This window comes from Oryza glaberrima, chromosome 1 (genome assembly GCF_000147395.1).
Source record: "Oryza glaberrima chromosome 1, OglaRS2, whole genome shotgun sequence".
NCBI classification, from domain to species: domain Eukaryota; kingdom Viridiplantae; phylum Streptophyta; class Magnoliopsida; order Poales; family Poaceae; genus Oryza; species Oryza glaberrima.
The window spans coordinates 33,867,350-33,887,376 of NC_068326.1; the positions used below are offsets into that span (position 1 = coordinate 33,867,350).

General features: G+C 41.8%; 4 protein-coding genes across 9 annotated transcripts; 2 read left to right on the forward strand and 2 right to left on the reverse strand.

The window, feature by feature from the left end:
* Positions 1 to 267: 267 nt before the first annotated feature.
* Positions 268 to 1,278, forward strand: LOC127760442 (pleckstrin homology domain-containing protein 1-like). The gene has a single exon (XM_052284710.1). It carries the CDS (start codon positions 402 to 404, stop codon positions 876 to 878), a length of 477 nt encoding a protein of 158 aa, XP_052140670.1. The 5' UTR covers positions 268 to 401; the 3' UTR covers positions 879 to 1,278.
* A 3,579-nt stretch (positions 1,279 to 4,857) lies between these two features.
* On the forward strand, positions 4,858 to 5,792 carry LOC127757146 (uncharacterized). Its single transcript, XM_052282619.1, has 3 exons — positions 4,858 to 5,206; positions 5,286 to 5,446; positions 5,724 to 5,792. The coding sequence occupies exons 1-3, from the start codon at positions 4,858 to 4,860 to the stop codon at positions 5,790 to 5,792; spliced, it is 579 nt and encodes a 192-aa protein (XP_052138579.1).
* A 368-nt stretch (positions 5,793 to 6,160) lies between these two features.
* Positions 6,161 to 14,888, reverse strand: LOC127760416 (RNA polymerase II C-terminal domain phosphatase-like 2). 6 transcript variants are annotated; one of them, XM_052284672.1, is made up of 18 exons: positions 14,376 to 14,888; positions 13,588 to 14,058; positions 12,666 to 12,876; positions 11,952 to 12,109; positions 11,804 to 11,874; positions 11,605 to 11,710; positions 11,439 to 11,528; positions 11,028 to 11,076; positions 10,585 to 10,715; positions 10,449 to 10,502; positions 10,083 to 10,179; positions 9,722 to 9,930; positions 9,530 to 9,610; positions 9,117 to 9,182; positions 7,756 to 7,824; positions 7,480 to 7,517; positions 6,534 to 6,606; positions 6,161 to 6,457 (listed from the first exon to the last, which is right to left on the reverse strand). In XM_052284672.1, the coding sequence occupies exons 1-18, from the start codon at positions 14,706 to 14,708 to the stop codon at positions 6,236 to 6,238; spliced, it is 2,529 nt and encodes an 842-aa protein (XP_052140632.1). In that variant the 5' UTR covers positions 14,709 to 14,888; the 3' UTR covers positions 6,161 to 6,235. The 6 variants fall into 6 exon arrangements, 3 of the variants coding, with proteins under 3 accessions (XP_052140632.1, XP_052140654.1, XP_052140642.1); XR_008015080.1 differs by having other exon boundaries at positions 6,441 to 6,457; positions 7,751 to 7,824; XR_008015078.1 differs by lacking the exon at positions 6,161 to 6,457 and having other exon boundaries at positions 6,467 to 6,606; positions 7,176 to 7,517.
* Positions 14,889 to 17,110: 2,222 nt separating this feature from the next.
* Positions 17,111 to 19,108, reverse strand: LOC127765114 (cis-prenyltransferase 4, chloroplastic-like). Its single transcript, XM_052289952.1, has 4 exons — positions 18,503 to 19,108; positions 18,353 to 18,420; positions 17,590 to 18,073; positions 17,111 to 17,515 (listed from the first exon to the last, which is right to left on the reverse strand). The coding sequence occupies exons 1-3, from the start codon at positions 18,905 to 18,907 to the stop codon at positions 17,620 to 17,622; spliced, it is 927 nt and encodes a 308-aa protein (XP_052145912.1). The 5' UTR covers positions 18,908 to 19,108; the 3' UTR covers positions 17,111 to 17,515; positions 17,590 to 17,619.
* Positions 19,109 to 20,027: the final 919 nt, after the last annotated feature.

Here is a 20,027-nt window from a genome sequence, read left to right on the forward strand (position 1 = left end):
AAAGAAAAAAAAACCGAGAAAACCATAATACTATGGAAAAGTCTATACGTACTAACTTTTTCTTACTAAATATTTACTAACACTGACATGTCATGCTATAAGTGCATCTAGATTTTTTATAACTTTCATCTACTTAAATCAAACGGTTGAAATGATTGGTAGTACAAATTTAATAAGAAAAATTTAGTACGTGTAGCGGTGCTCTAATACTATTACCGAGTAGCAACAGGCTAACAGATTCAGAGTAGGCAGTTGGATCTCAATCCCATCCCGTCCTCTAAAAATAAAACAAAATCGGGAACAGGAAACCCACGCACGAATCGATTCCCATCTAGGCATCTCTTCCCAGAGAGAAGAAAACGAACTCTCCCGCAGCCGATCCCCAAATCCCCACGCATCTCATGGCGGCGAGCCTGTGGCGGGCGGTGATGGGCGCCGGCGCCTCGTCGGCGGACACCGACACCACGGGCGGGGTGGAGTTCTGGCGTTCGCCGGAGCGCGCGGGGTGGCTGACCAAGCAGGGGGAGTACATCAAGACGTGGCGGCGGCGGTGGTTCGTGCTCAAGCAAGGGAGGCTCTTCTGGTTCAAGGACTCGGGCGTCACGCGCGCGTCGGTGCCCCGCGGCGTCATCCCCGTCGCCACCTGCCTCACCGTCAAGGGCGCCGAGGACACGCTCAACCGGCAGTTCGCCTTCGAGCTCTCCACCCCGGCGGAGACCATGTACTTCATCGCCGACTCCGAGAAGGAGAAGGAGGAGTGGATCAACTCCATCGGCCGCTCCATCGTCCAGCACTCCCGCTCCGTCACCGACGCCGAGGTCGTCGACTACGACAGCGGCCGTCCTGCCGCCTCAGTCGCCGCAAACGGCGACAAGTGATCGATTTCATCGATTGATTGGTGAGCAAAAGGACCTGTGGTTCCTGTAATACTGCAGCATATCCATGGTACTTACTTAGGTTTTGCGATTATGGTTCATGTTTCTTGATTTGCGAACGTAAGTGTGCATTTGTATATTACTGATGCTTATCGGGGAATAAATTTGGGAGTTTAGTGTATAGGATGCGCTCTGATACTATCCACCAGTTCACTCCATGTAACTTTCTTTAATAAGGTACGATTTGTTTGGTCAATTGGTCTGTGTTTAGTTGTCTAAATTCTTAGATCAAGTGTGTTGGTGAAACCGTAGCAAATCTTTCAAGGTTAGTCCTGACTAACTCTGCACTCTTGCCCGTAAATAGCCAACTGGCTTTGATCTATGGAATTATAATTCAATTGTATATCTTTATTCATGATCTTGGTTTGCTATAGCAACTGTATTTGATTGACAGTGGTGAACTTATACCAGTGCTTAGTGCTTATGCACAGTAAAAGCGGGCTACCTCACTTTTGCCTTCATCAGAAGATGCAATCCATTCCAGAATTCCTTTCCTGTGAAATAGATATATACTTTGTTGTTTAACAGATTCAAGGTGCAAGGAGTATTTTCAAGTATAGCTGTATGATTATGTGCATAAAGCACCTAACTGATTATGAAAACAGTTGCAACCAGTGATGTTATAACTTACAGTATAGCTCTATTGGTCACAACTATTAAGTCAATCAAATACCTCCATCATATTGTCGAAACACCAAGGCTGTGGGTTTATGATAATGAATATTCTAAGCTATAGATATTATTTCTAATTGGCTGGCCTGATTCATAAGTCCCAACAACTGTTGGCCTTCATGGAATACATGATGAGCAATATTCAGTATAGACTTATGGAGCTAATCCGTTCATGGTTCATTTTGGTGACACTTGTTGATATCTTTGTAGTAAATATTGTTATTTCTCTTTCGTTTTATCATGACATGTGAGTGCTATCTGTTATGTTTGTTTAAAGGAATCATTCTTTGTATGCCTAGAAAGATGCTTCCTGTCACAGGTTGTATTATGTAACTTTTTCATTGTAACATGAAGTTAAAACTCTGATAAACTCATGCTGACATAAACTTGCCATCAGTTTATCATGCTGACATAAACTTGCCATCAGTTAGATGTGGTCTTTGGAGAAGAAACTTTGTACTTCCTCCGTTTCACAATGTAAGACTTTCTAGCATTGCCCACATTCATTTAGATGTTAATGAATCTAGACATATATATGTGTTTAGATTCATTAACATCTATATGTATGTGGGCAATGCTAGAAAGTCTTACATTGTGAAACGGAGGGAGTACTTTGAAATGGGTAAACGAACGTAGTCTGAGATGCAAAATAAATATCTGAAACCAATCCTGGTTATGAATTATGAAGCCTATATGGGTAAATTTGTCAAGAACACATGTTTATATTCAAGTATTTTGTTGTTTTGAATAATTACTTTTTGTGTTGAAAATCCAAAATTCTATTAAGTTTCAGTAATATTTTTGTGTAGTAGATAAGTAGAAGCTTATTGCTTTATTTTACTCAACCTGTCAACATAATTTAAATCTCTAGTGTTCCTTTCTTAAGACGTCTGTCGTCTATAAAGTTAGTCTGTGCTTGCTGTTGTGTCATGCTTTTCAATTACACAACCATTATTACCTGCCACTTTGGGTTTAACTAAAAGGTAGCTTGTGGCAGATGTGGGAGGAGGCTAATCTCATGAGATTGTTGAACACTAGAACTTGATGTCGCCATTATCAACTCAAAAAATTATTTCCATGTCAGTTAAAAGCGTGTAGGGTAGAAAGATGTACTGTGAATGTTACACATGCATAATGTACTGAGCCTTGTGGGGTATATATAGATTACAAATGCAAGAGTGTAGGGTAGAGAGATGTACTGCGAATGTCACATATGCATAATGTACTGAGCCTTGTGGACGGTATATATAGAGTACAAATGCTTGGATCTCAAAGAATCATAGAGACAAAAATCAATCACATCCTACCATAACAACCGGATCATTTCCGTTCATATCCATATACTCTTAACATCGGTGATACATGGGCCGTTTAACACTGGTGCATAGTAATATACCTAACCTTTCGGTTTTGCTTGCAACTATAGTACATTTTTGTTTGTTTTGAGAAAGGTATCGTCTGATTCTCCTTCTATTGATTCTTTTCCGATCAAGATGTATGGATTCATATGTCTACATACCTAGATTTTGGTCATGAATTAACGGAAATGTGCGAGAGCTTTATTTGCCTTTGCCATTCTATGAGTCAGCTCATACCTAGATTTTATTCATACCTAGATTTTATTCATGAATTAACGAAAATGTGCAAGTGCTCTATTTGCCTTTGACATTCTATTCTATGGGTCAGCTTGCATTTTCCGTATGACACCCCCACCCTCTTTAGCAACATCTACTAACTCGGAACTTAATTTGAAAGCCATATTTTGACCCAGACGCTTTTGGGATGCTTCTAATAACCAACGAATGGCAAATGATCTCCCTTATCTATATCCTATTCAATCAGAACTTTCCGTATCGATCCTTTTTATTACGTCTTGTTTTTACTCTTATATTCTTGTCTAGATCCTATTCAATTGGAACTTTCCGCGTCGATCCTTTTTATTACGTCTTGTTTTCACTCCTATATTGGGATTTACCAGTAATAGTCCTTCCTTTAGTTTCAGATCCTTCAAGGCTTCAATCCTCCCTCCTAGAACCCTGTTCCCTGCATTTGTATGTCAATGAAATGAATGTTCGGGTGAACTGTATGTCTATCGTTTTATCTACTCCCATCATACGTGTATTGTTGGCTGTATATATCCACCTATGGATATAGAGGCTGGATTTCTATCCATTATCTTAAAAAAAAGATCATACGTGCATTGTTGTCAATGTCTGCAGTGCACACTTTCATTTGCTAGAGCAAATAACTCACGCGGTCATGCCCTCGTTCCCTCCGGTTTGTTTGCACTTCAGTTCCAGCTAGCATCCTTTTCTTCTGTTGCATTGATGCCGAAGCGAGAAGGCAAGAAACCATTTGCCATGGTGCTCGAAGGCTTGTAAGAAAACACGGGCATTTGTTGTGACTTGTACGGTTGATTAGACGAACCGTACGACTAGGATGTTGCTGCCTCTTTTTTTTTTCTCAACACGTTACAGTTTCCTACATACAATATAGCACTTCATCTTGTAAATACTTTTTCCTCCCCTACTTAATATAACACCAGCTTTGTTGGCTTCATTTTTTTAAAAAAATATATATACTCACTCCATTTCTAAATGTTTAACACCGTTAACTTTTTAGCATATGTTTGACTGTTCATCTTATTCAAAAACTTTTGTGAAATATGTAAAACTATATACACACACAAATCAAATGATAGGAAAAGGATTAATAATTACGTAATTTTTTTTTAAATAAGACGAACGGTCAAACATAATTAAAAAAGTCAACGACGTCAAATATTTAGAAATGGAGAGAGTATAGTACACTTTTTTTTAACATATATAGCACTTCATCATCTATTAACCCACCACAAGTCCACACCTGTGCAGTGCTGTGCAGAGCTAGTCTCAGTTGGCACGCCCGGACGGCCCGGTCGCCCGCACGGCTTCGCTGCCGTGGCGGATCCAGTCCACGGCAGCGGGCGTCGCAAGTCGCAACGCAACGAACGGCAGGGGCAGACGGATGCGAAACACTCGGCGCGCGCGGATCCGACGCGAGACCAGGGCAGCTAGGAGAACGGGGACAGGAGGGCCCCGCGGGCGCTAACCGCCTTGTCACCACGGCCACACACTGCCGTGCGCGCGATTCCCTCGTCCCACCCTGCTGAAAAAGGCCCGCCCGGAGCGCGAATGCATCCGTGCCGCGTCAAGCAACTCTCGGTGGTGTGGTGTCCACTGTGCAGCTCCCGTGCAGGCGTTCCGCTTTGATGGAAACCGCCGCGGCCGTGGTGTGCCGAGGCGGCGGGCTGCGCGCGCCGGCGCGTCGCGGTGGCAGTGACAGCAGCACGACGCGCGCGGGTGGCGTTGCTGCCTCCCCGGCGCCCGCCACCACCGCGCGAAGGAGGCCGCTGCTCGTCGCGTCGCTCGGGGAGCCCCTCATCACGGCGCAACCCTTGTCGTCGTCCCTGGGAGATGGCGCCGCGGTACACGAGACGCTGGCTCGCTCCGATTCGGTGATCCCGTCGCTGAAGCCGTCTCACTGCGTTGATCACTCGGTCCAGGTTGACGCCGACGAGGAGACCGGCTCCACCAAGACACTCCCACCTCCTGATGACGGTGAGCTCCACTCAAAAATTACAAAATCACAAGACGATGCGATTCTCTTAAACAGCTCATGATATATTCTACCCTCCAGTTCCTACGAAGACAGTGCACGTCAAATTCGTGCTGCAAAAGCGGTGCGCGTTCGGGCAGCGCTTCCTCGTCGTCGGCGACGTCGCGGCGCTCGGTCTCTGGAATCCGGCGAAGGCGGCTGCTCTGGATTGGTCCGAAGACCACGTGTGGACAGTGAAGAAGGTGAATCCCATCACGCGAATCCTTCCATTCTCCGTGTATAATCTCGTAATGAATCATCCCCACTTCTGATCTGTCCAGGAATTGCCAGCAGAAAGATCGATCGAGTTCAAGTTCTTGCTGCAAGATCGATCGGGACATGTCGAATGGCAGCACGGTCGTAACAGAATACTGCACGTAGCTGACACCTCGAACACCTTGATTGTCTGCGAGGACTGGGACGAGGCGAAGAATCAGCAAGTATCAGAAGAGATTGGTGACGCAGATGGGATATTTTCAGGAAGCGATGGCGTCTTCCAGGAAGATGAGCTTCAACTGGGTGAAGAACAAGAGACCAACAAGGGTGTGACTGTAGGTGTGGATGATGCAAAATCGGCTTTAGTCACTTATATTTACAGGGAAATGATGGGAGCAAACGACGCGATCCAGCCACAGGTAAGTTGCCTGGTGACAGTATTGTTCTGTGTAAAAGGGCAGCAAACATTTATGTGCAACAATATACTACTCCCTCAGTATTTTAATGTATGACGCCGTTGACTTTTTGACAAGTGTTTGACCTTTCGTCTTATTTAAAAAATTTATGTAATTATAATTTATTTTATTGTGATTTGATTTATCATCAAATGTTCTTTAAGCATGACATAAGTATTTTTATATTTGTATAAAAATTTTAAATAAGATGAATGGTCAAACGTTAGTTAAAAAGTCAACGGCATCATACACTAAAATAGAGGGAGTATTTAAGATCAGCTTCTTGTTAATTTAATCGACCCTTTTTCTTTTCTAAATCAGTTAGCATTGGACAAACACCACAAGATTCCAGATGAGCTTAGTGGGGAGGCAAACATGGCAGCACAAGATGGCAATCACACTGCTACTGCAGCCGCAGCTTCTGGTTTTGCTGGAAGCAACGGTGAGGATGCCATCTTGCACAAGGAAGGCGATCCAGTAGAGAATAATAGGCTGGGGCTGGCCAGCATTTTCTTCAATGACATGGCCTGGACCAGGAAAGCCCTGCAGCAGTTGCTCCGAAGCCTTGGTTTCCAAATCGGCACGAGAAAAACATGAAACAAGCATCAGAGACGCTGACCTGCAGTTTTGGCTGATCACACGGTCTCGCGGTGCCTCCATTCAAAACTCGAAAGCTTCTACATGCTGCAAACCTACAAGGAACAAGTGTATTGAGAACTGCAACAAAAAACCCTTTACGTTGCTAAGGTCTGCAACACCAGCAGTACTTGTTAGCAGTGCAAAAAGAGCAGGAAAGCTGTTAGCAGTGCAAGTATGTTTAGGACCAGTAATGACTAAGCTACCAAAAAACTCAATTAATGAAATGCATATTGTGGTTAAATTTATCTGTTCGATAAATTCTGTAGAATACATCTAGAATAAGAGCCAGGAAAAGCTGAAAGTCTGGAGATTTGGCATAACATGTGCTCCATAACCACAACGTATAAGCTCAACCACATGTACTTTAATCCACCAGATTTACGTTCATTTCTCAATCATTTCAGTTGTAATGCTAATATGCTCTTGTTCTGGTGATCTAGTAAAAATGATGTCCATGATTTGCAATGCTTTCTTTAATTTACATAAGAAAGCTGGCAGCATTTAAAACATGTAAACGTGAAATATCAGCGTGGACATTCCACTTTAATTAAACTAACTTGTTTACAAATAACTGTCTCCGTCAAGGAAACAGTCAATATTCATGACATACCCCTACCCCTACCTGTTTACAGCTATCCAACTACGCCAGTATCCTGTGAAGATTACAGCTTTGGTTGTATGGAGCAAACGGTCCAAGGTCAACAGAATCCACGATGCACCATGCCCAATTCTCTATAATTTATCACCTTCTAAACTCGGAGAGGCAAAAAACACTTTGCATGAAAATCATGGTTCAAGAGGCAGCCAGCCAACCATAATTGGAGAAGCGCTTCCAGTAATAAACCAATGGATTGCCAGAATGCCACAATTTTGAAAATGGCATGTTATCAACAGCTGGCCTCACATTTCAACATTATCAAACTCACCTCTGTGTGGGATATAAGGGGAAATTCAGCTGTTGCATCTGGAATAAAAATAATAAGAAGAGATGACAAGCTGTAAGATAAGAGAGACATAAGGACTGAATAATGATTAATTTACATCTTACTATCCAGAATACAAGATATTTTTAGGAAGAGATACTGGCGAAAATACTCAATGAAGTCCAGAACAAAACATTATTCGTAAATAAAAATAGCATTCATCTGCAAATTAAGATATGTTGACGTGCAAAAACGGCAAGCATCAAATAGCTACCTTACTGGTCTCAAATGCTTCTTGATTTGTGGGTCCGTAGTTGTTTTCAAGGTCTTCAGCGCCTCTTCTGCAGCCTGAAACAAAATGTTTAGTGGTGAGTATCAGGAAACCGCAGCAATAAAGAGGCTATAACAGTGCTGTTGCCCCCTCGAGACAGAACCAGCACACTTTGCACCAGGCAGTTATTAGTGGTTAATGCAAGTAACTGGATAGTTAGGCAAGTCCTGATAAAGTTTTTACTGGCCAAAATATTTCCATTCAGTTTTGAAGTTTAAATGTATCAAAGTCACTAGAAGACCTACTTTTGTTCAAAATGATATCCTAATAATGGTAATGTGTGGACCAAGTGGACAGCATTCATGGGTTCGAATCCTGAGAAGGATTTAATTTGTTAGAAATCCCACAAGCCCTTTTGGCCAAATTGGTAATGGTAAAGATGGCATTTCCAAATTCCCGCAAACTCTTTTGGCCATAACATATCACGTGAACACAAGCTCTGGTGCACTCACTGTGCACACCAACTGACATATACATACTCATAAAACAGAGAGTTTTTTTCTTTTCTTTTTTTTTTCCTTTTGGTAACTGCTGATATTTAATGGATTTGAATTCCAAAACTTATATATAGGTGGAGTAAGATTAGAAGTAAATGAACAATTTTATTTAAGATTTTCTGGTGACATTGGTTAGTTGGTGTGCACAAAGTGCACCTGAAGCTTGTGTGCATAGGAATGTCCCCCCTTTTAGTCGATGTTAAGGAGTATATTTACATCTCATGTTCATGTCAGCAGACTTGAAGCTCACCTGCCATTAAATATCAAACCTAGTTTACGGGGGTGTTTTGTCCACTTCAGGAACAACTTCAAATTTGCACAATATTATGAGGCCGGCTGAAACAGGTAGAATTTTATAAGGCAGCTTCTTGGTTCAAGCTTGCTAGTGCAATTAATGTTGGGACATTAATTTTGGACAAAGTCATGCTGGTGGAGCATTCTAGGAGAATGTGATTCGGGCTTGTTGCAGGCTTGAGGCAGCAACCTCGAAACACAGAGGCATCTTTAGTATTCCCAATAATTGTGCAAATGTCAAAAGTCAGATCCTAGTTAGATTAGTATACACAATTCCTATTAGACAGATTTTCTGCAATAAAGCAAAATATCATGTAGATATATACATATGAAATGTACAACACTACAATCTTTGCAAGCCAGCAGGTGCCTCATTTATCACATCTGCATGCAAGTCAGTGCAATGCCTGATGCAAATATAATTTAGAACAACAGAACTCAAAAAAGTATTTAAAGTGGCAATGCATCAACACATAAAAGCTATGAACAAAAGGCGAGAGCAATATAAAATATAGTACCTGAAGCTTCGCAAAATCTTTGTTCAAACCAATGCCCCTCCCAAGAATTTGTCCTCCTAATTCAGCCTACAAAGGATAACAACAGTTGCAACATTAATTGCATTAACAAGTTCATATAAGTTAATTTTAAATAGGCAATTAGCAAATATCCAATTTAGTTTAGTTTCTAAACACTTGCCAGTATAATACAGGAATATTTGTCATAAGCTAAAAAAAACTAGGTAGCAACCAGCCGGCTCCCTCTGGCAAGTAGTAACCAGCTAGTTCCCTTCTTCAAACAAAAACCCAATACCAGACAGGTGAGAACTGGTCTGCTCCAGAACTGCAACACCCGGGTACACTGGTATAAGCCAGAAGGCCCACAACTATGCTAGGAGAATTCTAGAACGACGCGACTATGCAAGTTAATTAACCTGGAAATGGTATTCTCCATTTAATGCTGAGCCAGAATCCCGTACTTGATCGCGAAATACTACATGTTGGTCCTCCAAGCACTAGAAATAGCAATTGCAAATTACAATTCAATTAAGCAAAGTTAAGAAAAGAAATAACACATTAATAAGGACACTAAAATGGAATATAAGTGCAGCAGCAGCATCTCTTACAAGTTCTCTAATAAGACTTATAACAGAGGACAACCTATCCAAAGCTTTTGAATGATCCTGTTCTTTTAATGTACTTCCAGATGGCTCTTCCATAGAAATATCCTCTGAGAGAGTAATATCTTCGAGAAAGCCATTTCCACTCCCAGGAGGCTTGTTCACATCTTTATTAAGAACTCCAGCAACAGGAGCCATGAATGACAAGTAATTGCCTGCAAGTCAGCCAGATAACAGGATTTAAGGCACATGGAATTTCTCATCAGTGAATGCTTTAGAAAAAGAATGACACCTGTAAACACGGAATTGTAAAACAAACGTAACTTTTCAAGCTTGCAATAATCAAGATGTAAAGGATTATACTCACTTTCCAAATTCTGGAGAGCTTTTTCAGCAGCTAGTATTTGGGCTTCATCTCTTGTTTTTCCAATGCCGATCCCGATTTTTTCATTACTAAATAGAACCTGGAACATCATATGTATAGGTAACATGAGGATCACATGATTAAGTAGAGATATCACAGCATTGCTATACAAATCTGGAAATGCACCCGCAAGCAAACAGCTTCAGAGCAAAAGCACTGGACTGATGCTGAAGTTGAGAGTTGAGACGCCAAAGGAAATGTGTCTCAACATTCTAAATATATATTTTTCTCAAATTAGAATTTCAGCCCAAGCCGTTGCCAAGACCACATGGAAACGAAGTATAATATGTAAAAATTCAAAATGCCAACCTCAACAGAAAATTGCATGTTTTTTCCACTGCTTACAGTAGACCTGAACTCCACCTAATGAAGAAAGAACAGGAGATTACTCTCAGCTCATAAGGGCAATGGCAGAAAACAAATATAATCTTAAAGATCCAAATACCCTGGATTCGCACAGCCGTCCAATTTCTTGCAACACCGTGACAAATAATGAGGGGGTTGTTGCCAATGATCCCCCGTTAGATTGGATATTTGTACCACCTGGAATACCACGGAGTGCCACTCCGTCGTCATCTACAAAGATTGGTTTATGTTACTCGAAGCATCAAATTACAGATCCAAAACAATATATGAATTGTACTTCTTTAATAATAGTGAGGTACAATTAGGATTTTCAAGCATAATGTTGATGCTGCTGCATTTCATAGTAGAGTACTCTTTCCTTTACAGGGAAAAAATGGTACAGAGAAAACCATTCCCTCTTTTAATGTCCGCAAGGTAATAATAAAAAATGACTAAAGTGATTTATAAATGCAAGGGTTCAAGAAAGCCCAGGAAGAAGAACCAAAAGAAAGCCAATAAAGATAATGGACATGAGGTAAGTACCTGACAAACGGGTTGATGATGGTATTTGTTTCTGGTCTCTAGGATATGCCTGAAATAAGGAACACACTAGCATGATCATCATATACTAGTCTATTACAAACTGATAAAGAAACTAGTGATGATTTTGCTAGCTAAGTGATAGAACTGTGGACTTAATTTTGATACAAGGACAAATCCAATTGTAAGCCAAAGAAGGATCAATTTGATACACCTACATTTCTTCTAAAATGAAATAACACAAAGTAGATGGTTATAAATAATTGAAATCAAGCTACATGACAGCATTTATATTATGCTGTATAACAGCGCTTACCATAGAAATAGGCATCATTAGCTGATTTGCTCTAGGTGAAAAAAAAAAATCAAGTCCCTAAAAATCAAAGCAAAGCAGAAACGAAGATCAGCACTCACCAGCCCATTCAACCTCTTCCCTACTTCAGCTCCACTCATACCCTCAGGTATAGGGGCAACATCCTTATTGTTTGGTGCAAAATTAGTGTCCTGGAACAAAATTAGCAGTTGGATAACCATTTAGAAAATAAACACACACAATATAACAACGATTCAATAATGTTACCTCACAGACTAAGTAGTCACCAACATCAGGAGCATATGGAAGATCTAGCAACTCATTTTCATACATTAGTTCAAACACTTTTCTCAATAGATTTTCATCGAACTCTCTGCAATGCATTGATGAACACAAAGAATAACATTACAACAGTAAGCATGATATCATCAGAATGCACATACTGTATCTTATATTTTTTACCAACCTGAAGAAACCACCACGAACATTGCAAGCAACATTTCTTGCAACACAAAGCACAGGCACAGCATTTGCCATCTAAAATATGCAAACAGGGTCCAGAATGAGATATTGTTGACCAAAAAAAGTGTAAGCAATAAAATACAAATAAATACCTCAGCTTGTGGGGCATAATATGGAGTATATGCTGGGACAACATGAACTCGAGGTTGATCCTTCTCATCCCAAACCTGCAGTCGGTCATCAATTACCATGGCCATCTTCGGATGGCATCCTTTGTCTTTAAAAACATTCTGCAGACACTTTTTCGAACCTGCCATGAAATAGAATAATGAATAATATTGGTGGTTATGTCCATGAAATTATGGCAGGAACATAGTCCAGAGCTGAGACAATAGAGATAGTAAAGCGAAGATCTATGTTATGTATTATCCATATAATGGGCAATGGCAAAGCGCAATTTCTCATTCACTTAAGCATTCTACACAAATATTATATTGTTTAAACTAAGAATAAGTTTTATACAAATTTAAACAATATTTAGTACTACTTATGCACTATATTTGAAGTTGTAAGGATAAGAATGAAATACAATACTAAGGGAATGAACGATACATGCTAGAAAAACTATGGGTTTTCTCTCTGGGACACTAATCTGCAATACCGAACCCATTCCTTCTCAATAACTTGGAAACACAACATAATTTCATTGTACATGAAAAGATAGATAACACAGAATATTCGTGTTCAGTGTTTTAAAGTAGCTACTCTATGTTTAGTAACGATGTCAATATAACAAAACATGTTGAGACAAGAAAGCAATGAAAGATAGCAGAAAAAAAAGAACCTCCAATTTCTTGAAAATTTACCTGACTTTACACATACTACACGCTCTGCAAGGTTATGAGAGCTTATCAAGTTGGCTTCTGGATCAAGAAGCCTCCACATCTCAAGAGCATAATCTCTCTCAGCCATTGTACATACATAGACCTCAAATCGTTTGCGTCCCTTAGCAGTCAGGTAACTTCTCAAATCCTCCCAAGCAGGCCTTAGCTTTACAAAAACACTAGTATCGCGAACCTGAGCAGAGTATTAAAATCAGACAGGGGATAAGGTAATCACCTCAAAAAAGGGAACTAATTACAGAATTCTACAATAATTAAAAACTCTAGTTATCTCAAAATTTTGAATAACTAGACATATGAGAATTATACTGAGCCCATTTTCAGTCCAGAATGACTTAATCAGCTTGATTAATCGTCTCAGATAAGCATTACAAAAATAATTACTAAAATAGAATCTCTTTTTTCTAATTGGCAGCAAACATATGAGCTGATAATAACACATTGTGTGTAGGTTGTCAAACTTTGTGTTAATTGTTATTTCATCATTTCCCAAACCATCAGGCTACAAGTTCATTTCTGCATCTGTTTTATTCATAAACATCACATGTACAAAGCAAATTATGTAACTATGCAGATCATACAGACCTGTAGGTAGAAACAATGAGCCTGAACAAATATGTCTTATCCGAGGATCAAAACTGCAGCAATTACAAGTCATTTATAGAACTTATTTTTGTACCATCGCTAATAACCAAATAGCCATACAGCATGCCTTTTGTGGGCAGCAAATTGGAGCCCAGTTCTATTTTTCCAACCCAGGAATAGGTCCAACTGATTTCAAAGTGTAATTCTAGATAACCCCAGGCCAAAAACATGCACACAGGCAAACGACAACAACATTTCATTTAAATGAAATATATTTATACATGATCTATCTGAATTGTACCTCTGGATTTATGCGAGTTAGAATCGCATTCCTTTCTGGCAGCCTGATAACAGGCCGGAGAACACGCTCCTGCCCACCAGAGATAGGCAGAACTTCCTCCTTTTGGGTCCCAACGATTCTGCCATTATCTGTAACTGTGTCTGTGTCAATGAACTCCTTGAGCAGCTCCCTGTCCTCAATATACCGCTTGATTTCTGCAGACATCCCTGCTATCCTGACGGGGTCGTCTTCAATATCCATCCTACGGGAAAGCATCTCGATCCGGTCCTCAAAGGACTTCATTGTGTTAGCGACAATAAGGGTTTCATCGAGATCAAATACGATAGCAAGGCACCGCAAGTTCAGCATCCCAACAGATGCTGCATAGATCCCAGAGCGTACTGAACAGCACCAGAAGCATGGCACCTTCTCCACCTTGCTCGGCATTGCCACTAGGTGTAGCTCCTCATCTCCAACTACTACCACTGCGCTCTACACAAACCCAAGGAGACAAAAAAATTTATAAATCCTATTATTTCGTGCCCCTGATGGAAATATCATCAATGGGAAACATCATCCGAACGAATCAAACCACATCAAACACACAACCCATCGAAGATCCATAATAGAATGTGTAAAACGCTTTGATTACTGGTGATTGCCCCAAAATTTAGAAGTGGCGCTAATACCATTTCCCAAGTAGTCGCTGTAAACAACTTATTTCGCTTCGATTTCGAATGGGAGTACCAGCTATACTAATACAAAGCGATGGACATGAGCGATTGTTGAGAAATTGCGTGGGGGCAAACCTTGTACTCGTTGAAGCAAGTGAGGTAGAGGCGGTGTAGGCTCGGGTGGGGAGGCATCAGCTTGGCCTGGAGCTTGCATCGCACGGAGAAGGGCGCGATGGTCTGCAGGATGGCGAGCGGCGGGCACCGCTCGCTCGTCGGCGAGAGGTGGCTGATGCGGATCTCGTTGCTCGGGAACGGCAGGCTCCCCTCGGCCCCCTGCTTCATCGGGAACACCTCCGCCTCGCCGAGGAACACGTCGCCGTGGAACATCCGCATGGTGACCCCACCGGCGGCGGCACCGGCCCCTCCTCCGGGGACGGCCGCCTGGGGCGGGGCGCGGGGCATCGCCATCGCGGGCGAGAGGGAGGAATTGGAGAGAGAGAGAAGGGGGGAGAGTGAGAGCGCGCGCGGCGTGGCGTGCGCGAGCGAGAGAGGCGCCTTTTGCCTCTCCTTGGCTGCGGCCTGCGGCCTCCGCCTCCCGCTTCGACGGACGCGGATTCGCGGGTTTTGGCAATTTGGGGGGAGAGGGGGGCGGGGGGGGGGGGGGGGGGGGAGGGAGGGGGGCGGAGAGGAGAGAGGAGTCAAGACTGAGAAAGAGGGGGCTTCGGTGCGCTTATATAGGCAGCCTGGGGGCCGAGGCGTGAGGGTGGAGGGTTCCGTTTGTCCGGTCCGGTCTCCGGTCTGGCTGCGGTCGGTCGGACCACGTCGCGTGCCGAACCCGGCTCGGTGCGTCACTGGGTTAGGCACCCCGGCACGGCATGTACGGTCGGTGTGGTCAGAACGAGATCACTGATAATCAGGTCCCACTTATTTCAAAGGCTACTTTTTCATCCATCCAATATCGAGATATTGAATTATACGCCACTTTTAGATGTGGCAATTGACTATTTGCCACTGAATCTACATGTTATTGAAATAGGTGTGGCAAATAGTTAATTGTCAAATCTAAAAGTGACAAATAGTTAATTGTCAAATCTAAAAGTGGCAAATAGTTAAATGCCCCAATATGGAGTACGGAGTACTTGCTACTCCCTTTCATTTTCATTTAGGCGGCTGTATTGAGTTCCTCTACCAAAACTTTTTTAAGTATACAGACAAACATTTGAAGTATTAAACATAGACTAATAACAAAACAAATTATAGATTCCATATGTAAACTGCGAGACGAATTTATTAAGCCTAAGTAATCCGTTATTAGCAAATGTTTACTGTAGCATCATATTGTCAAATCATGGCGTAATTAGGCTCAAAAGATTCGTCTCGCAATTTACATACAAACTATGTAATTGGTTTTTTTTCCCGTCCACATTTAATGCTCCATATATGTATCCAAACATTTGATGTGTTGGAATTTTTGAAAATTTAAAATGAACTAAACACGGCCTCACTTTGATTGTCATATTTCAAAAAATCAGATTTTTAAATTTGATCGTCACATTTTAAAGTGAATGGAGGGAGTAATACAAAATCAAAAAAAGACTAAAATACCACTATTTTTATCAAATCTCAATTTAATTATTCTTCCTTTTATTTACTCCTAGTGAATTTATCTCATACTTTCACAAACTCCGATTTGAGACAAAAGAGAAGAGCAAAAAATAAATAAATTTACTCTAGGACGAAAGCAGTACAATTTATTACTACATCCGTCTAACATATTAGCAAAATCTTTTATATTTTAGGATGGGTATAGTATCGTATTGAAGTTGATCATTGCAAAACTGACATATGGATCTCACTTTTTCTAGGGTCCATGCCTGACTCCTACAGTCCTACGCGGGAGTTGCATCCGGCGTGGTTTGCACCGGGAGACTAGTTTTTGTTTTCTGCATATTGGGGAATCTCCTTTTCTGTTGAATTGTACTACTACGGACCAGCTTAGAACCGTGTGGGAAAATAGGAAATGCTTGTGGAACAATCAGGTTGGATTGGATTTATGGGTGGATTGGGATCAAGGATAAATACTCTGTGAATAAATTTTGGACAAAAAATTGGTATCAGCATTAGTAATAAACAACCAAGCATGTATGTTAAACAACTTTCCGTTGGCTGCTTCAACTGATATGTACAAACTACTAGTAGCATTCAGTGGGAGTAGGTATGTATGCATATATATATATATATACTCCTATCATATTTCATAAGATTTCTCATGAGCTGTAATCAGGCATGGGGTACTGATGATTATATCTTCGTACCCCAACTTCTATAAAAAAAAAATTACGGTTACATAGACAACTAGACAAGCACAACCCGTGAACACATTAGTACTTATTCACTCACCTGAACTGGACACCCTCTACCTCTTTTACATGATTTATGTGCTAGTACTACAGAGACCGCAACAATGGTACCAGCATTTATCATGCCATCGATCCTGCCATTGATCATAATGGAGCAATACAAGGACATGATATGCTTAAAGTGTGAAGAAGATGCAAAGGACAATGAATAAACAAGAATTATAGAGTTGTATGCACTCTAGGGTTCAAAATCTCGGCGAAATTTGAGCATCTAGAGCCGGCTCAAAATGCGCATCTCGAATGGTTTTATTCAAAGTTTATTGGAGTTCATTGAAATTTTGCTAAAATTCGTTCAAAATTAACGAAAAATCACTTGTAGTTGGCATTAGATTATTTTTATTTTTATAGTTTGTATAACTGGTGAATAAATGGTCTCCAGTACTAATCAAATATTATGATCAGAAAGTGTAGTGAAAAAAGAAGATGCAGGAATATGTGAGAAAAAGGAACTGAAACCAAATAAGTTGGCCAATCTCATGTTACTTGGCCGTTAATACTAGTACTACTCCGTCGAGTACACAATGAATGATTCACTGCTATCTAGTTTGTGGTTCTAATAAATCGAATACATTATACTCTTCATATGTTCCTTGTATAAACCTGTTTGTTTGTGGTTCTGTGAATCAAATGCCATATACATGACATTCGTGTTTGTGCTCCTCATCTTGCAATTTCATAGCAACATTTTTCTACTCAGTGTGCCTAGTTGTCATGGTGTTTTCACTTGCTGAATTGCTTTTCTACATATTTTTGGCTCTTCTTGTACTGTATGTTCAGACTTGCCTTTAACATGGATAATTGAAGTATTGAACTAACATGAAAAATGTGATGTCCTATGCTTCTTGATCAACATTCCTGCAGAGAACCAAGTCATAAGCATTGACTGATATTTACCTGCCAACTATCACTGAGCATTTTCAGACACATACCTTTCATGCTTCAACTTTTGTATGTTTGTGCTACAATTTTCTTACACCAAATCGCCTGTCTCTGCTCTGGAAGGAGCAAAGCGCTTCGAGGTAATCAGCCTCCCCGAAATCAGGCCACAGCGTGTTGGTGAAGAAGAGCTCCGAGTACGCTGACTGCCACAGCAAGAAGTTGCTCAGCCTCAGCTCGCCGCTGGTCCTGATGAGAAGGTCGGGGTACGGGAACTCGTCGGCCGCGCAGCTCGTCTCGAGCTCGTCGGCGAACAGGGCCTCGTCGATGTCCTCCGCCGCGAGCGCGTTGCTCTGCACCTTCTGGGCAAGCTTCCGGCACGCCTGCACGATGTCCCTCCTCCCGCTGTAGCTGATTGCCAGTGTCAGATCAAGCTGTGAATTGTTCCTCGTGGTCTCCTCGGCTTCTCTCGCAATCTTCTGTAGAGAAACCGGTAGCCTTGAGCTGTCACCGATTACACGTAGCCGAATTCCTTCCCTGTGGAAAAAAAAATCCTCATTTTGTTGTCCACATGACCACATGACATGTACACATTAGACTTTGGCAGGAAATTATACTGGCTCCTGTGAAAATTGAATCTTTTTCCTATGAATCTTGCAAGAAATTCCTATTACAAGCTGGTAATTGAGTTGCTGGTACGCCCGGAGCACTGTGGGCTTTGAGCATCTATTGGCGAACTTCCAGTTCCACAAAGCCAAGTGTTGTGAACGCGTGAGGCATTAACTAATTATTTAATTTGCAAGTACGGATGTTTACCTCAGAAACTCGGCGACGCTATCGTGGATCACCCGCTCGAACAGCCTCATCAAGAAGTCCACCTCCACCTGCGAATTCCAACATGGCGAGGACGCGTCAAGCTCGGCGAAGGCAGAGATTTCGAAGGAATCGGCGGCGAGGCGTGTGTACCTTGGGGCGGCTCCAGTTCTCGTTGGAGAAGGCGAAGGCGGTGAGCGCGCGGATGCCCCAGGCGCGGGAGAGACGCACCGTCTCCTCCAGCGCGCGCCGCCCGGCCTCGTGCCCGGCCGCCGACGGGAGCCCCCGCGCCCGCGCCCACCGCGCGTTCCCGTCCATCACCACCGCCACGTGCCGGGGCAGCGACTCCGCCCGAAGGCATCCAGGGAGGAGAGACTCGGCCGCCGGGGCTGCGCCGGCGCGCGGGCATGGGCATGGTGGTGGCGGCGCGGGGCGCGTGCTGCGGCGAGGGGAGGTGGGTAGCTGATGGGTAGCAGCTGGAGAGTGGGAGGGCAGCATGGTGTTGGCGGCTTGGCGCATTGCCCCCAAACTCCGACAAAAGGATGAAAAGCTCTGCATTTATTAACCTTTTAGAATTGTTTTTTTCTTTTTTTATGATGTTGTGATTTCCTGGGGAATTCTAAACAAATAGCAAGAAATTGATTTACGAGAATGCTACGGGACGATATCCCGTTCGAACGGTGTCGTGACCTTAAGGTACGGACAAATTTGGGGATAGACAGGAAAGTACAGTTTCCCGCCTATCCTGAGAGTGAGCTCAAAAGCAAAGTGAGTGAAAAGTATTTTTCTCTATTGAACTTGTCCCTGCTTATAGGATCTAGGTCGGCTTAAATGGCTCTCAACCATACACTTGAGATTACAAGTTTGCCCCTGAGGGCCTACATATTATCATACTACCCTTATAAAGTTTACAATCCTAAGAGCATTTCACTATATTTTAGTGGTCTCCAAGTAACATCCAGTGAGAGTAGTTGGAGTGATCCCCTGTTACCTTTTTGAGACATGTTCTTTTGCTCAATGATACTTTCCCTTGACTTCAATCATCCGGGTAGAGTAATGTCTCTCTCGTGAGGGCTCGAATACATTTTTCCCATCTTCTGGCTTCACACCTGCTAAGTGAAGAGAATTGTCCAAACACGTTGTGTTGTTAGTAATATACCCCATCCGTCCAAAAATATAACAACCTTTAACACTCAATATTTGTTCCAAAATATAACAATTTTTTTCACCAACATTCTCTTCCCAACAATTCACAACCCTCTATCGTTCACTTTTCCCAACTACCTCCACTTCTTAACCAATCACAACCTCTCCCTATTTAATTCTAGAGAAAACCCCTGTGTACCCCTGAAAGTTCACCTAATCCCTTCTATACCCTGAATTTTGCTCAATCCCTTACATATCCCTGAATTTTAGTATGGATCCCTTCCATGCCCTTTCCACTAGTTGACCGTTAAATTCTTATGAAAAAGTCCATTTTGCCATTTGGTATAAAGAAGTATATAAATTAATAGAGTATATTGTTGGAGCATAGAAATTTATTATATGAGACTATTATGTTTATGAGATAGTTATGCACCATATTATTTGCGATAAATATACTTTTAGATATGACATAAAAAATTAATACTTATTTATTTTTTTAGCATATGTGTTCTAATAGTAATAAACAAATATG

What these genes read in the sequence shown, in the direction of transcription:
- LOC127765114 (XM_052289952.1), bottom strand. Translation starts at nt 18,907, where the DNA reads ATGCAGAGCTTTTCATCCTTTTGTCGGAGTTTGGGGGCAATGCGCCAA. An exon ending in AGAACTGGAGCCGCCCCAAG is followed by an intron (nt 18,421 to 18,502) that starts GTACACACGCCT and finishes TGGAATTCGCAG; the next exon opens with GTGGAGGTGGACTTCTTGAT. An exon ending in AGCGTCGCCGAGTTTCTGAG is followed by an intron (nt 18,074 to 18,352) that starts GTAAACATCCGT and finishes TTTTTTCCACAG; the next exon opens with GGAAGGAATTCGGCTACGTG.
- LOC127760442 (XM_052284710.1), top strand. Translation starts at nt 402, where the DNA reads ATGGCGGCGAGCCTGTGGCGGGCGGTGATGGGCGCCGGCGCCTCGTCG.
- LOC127757146 (XM_052282619.1), top strand. Translation starts at nt 4,858, where the DNA reads ATGGAAACCGCCGCGGCCGTGGTGTGCCGAGGCGGCGGGCTGCGCGCG. An exon ending in ACTCCCACCTCCTGATGACG is followed by an intron (nt 5,207 to 5,285) that starts GTGAGCTCCACT and finishes TCTACCCTCCAG; the next exon opens with TTCCTACGAAGACAGTGCAC. An exon ending in ACGTGTGGACAGTGAAGAAG is followed by an intron (nt 5,447 to 5,723) that starts GTGAATCCCATC and finishes GGATATTTTCAG; the next exon opens with GAAGCGATGGCGTCTTCCAG.
- LOC127760416 (XM_052284672.1), bottom strand. Translation starts at nt 14,708, where the DNA reads ATGGCGATGCCCCGCGCCCCGCCCCAGGCGGCCGTCCCCGGAGGAGGG. An exon ending in TAACTCGCATAAATCCAGAG is followed by an intron (nt 12,877 to 13,587) that starts GTACAATTCAGA and finishes TACTCTGCTCAG; the next exon opens with GTTCGCGATACTAGTGTTTT. An exon ending in ACATGCAATTTTCTGTTGAG is followed by an intron (nt 10,180 to 10,448) that starts GTTGGCATTTTG and finishes ATGATGTTCCAG; the next exon opens with GTTCTATTTAGTAATGAAAA.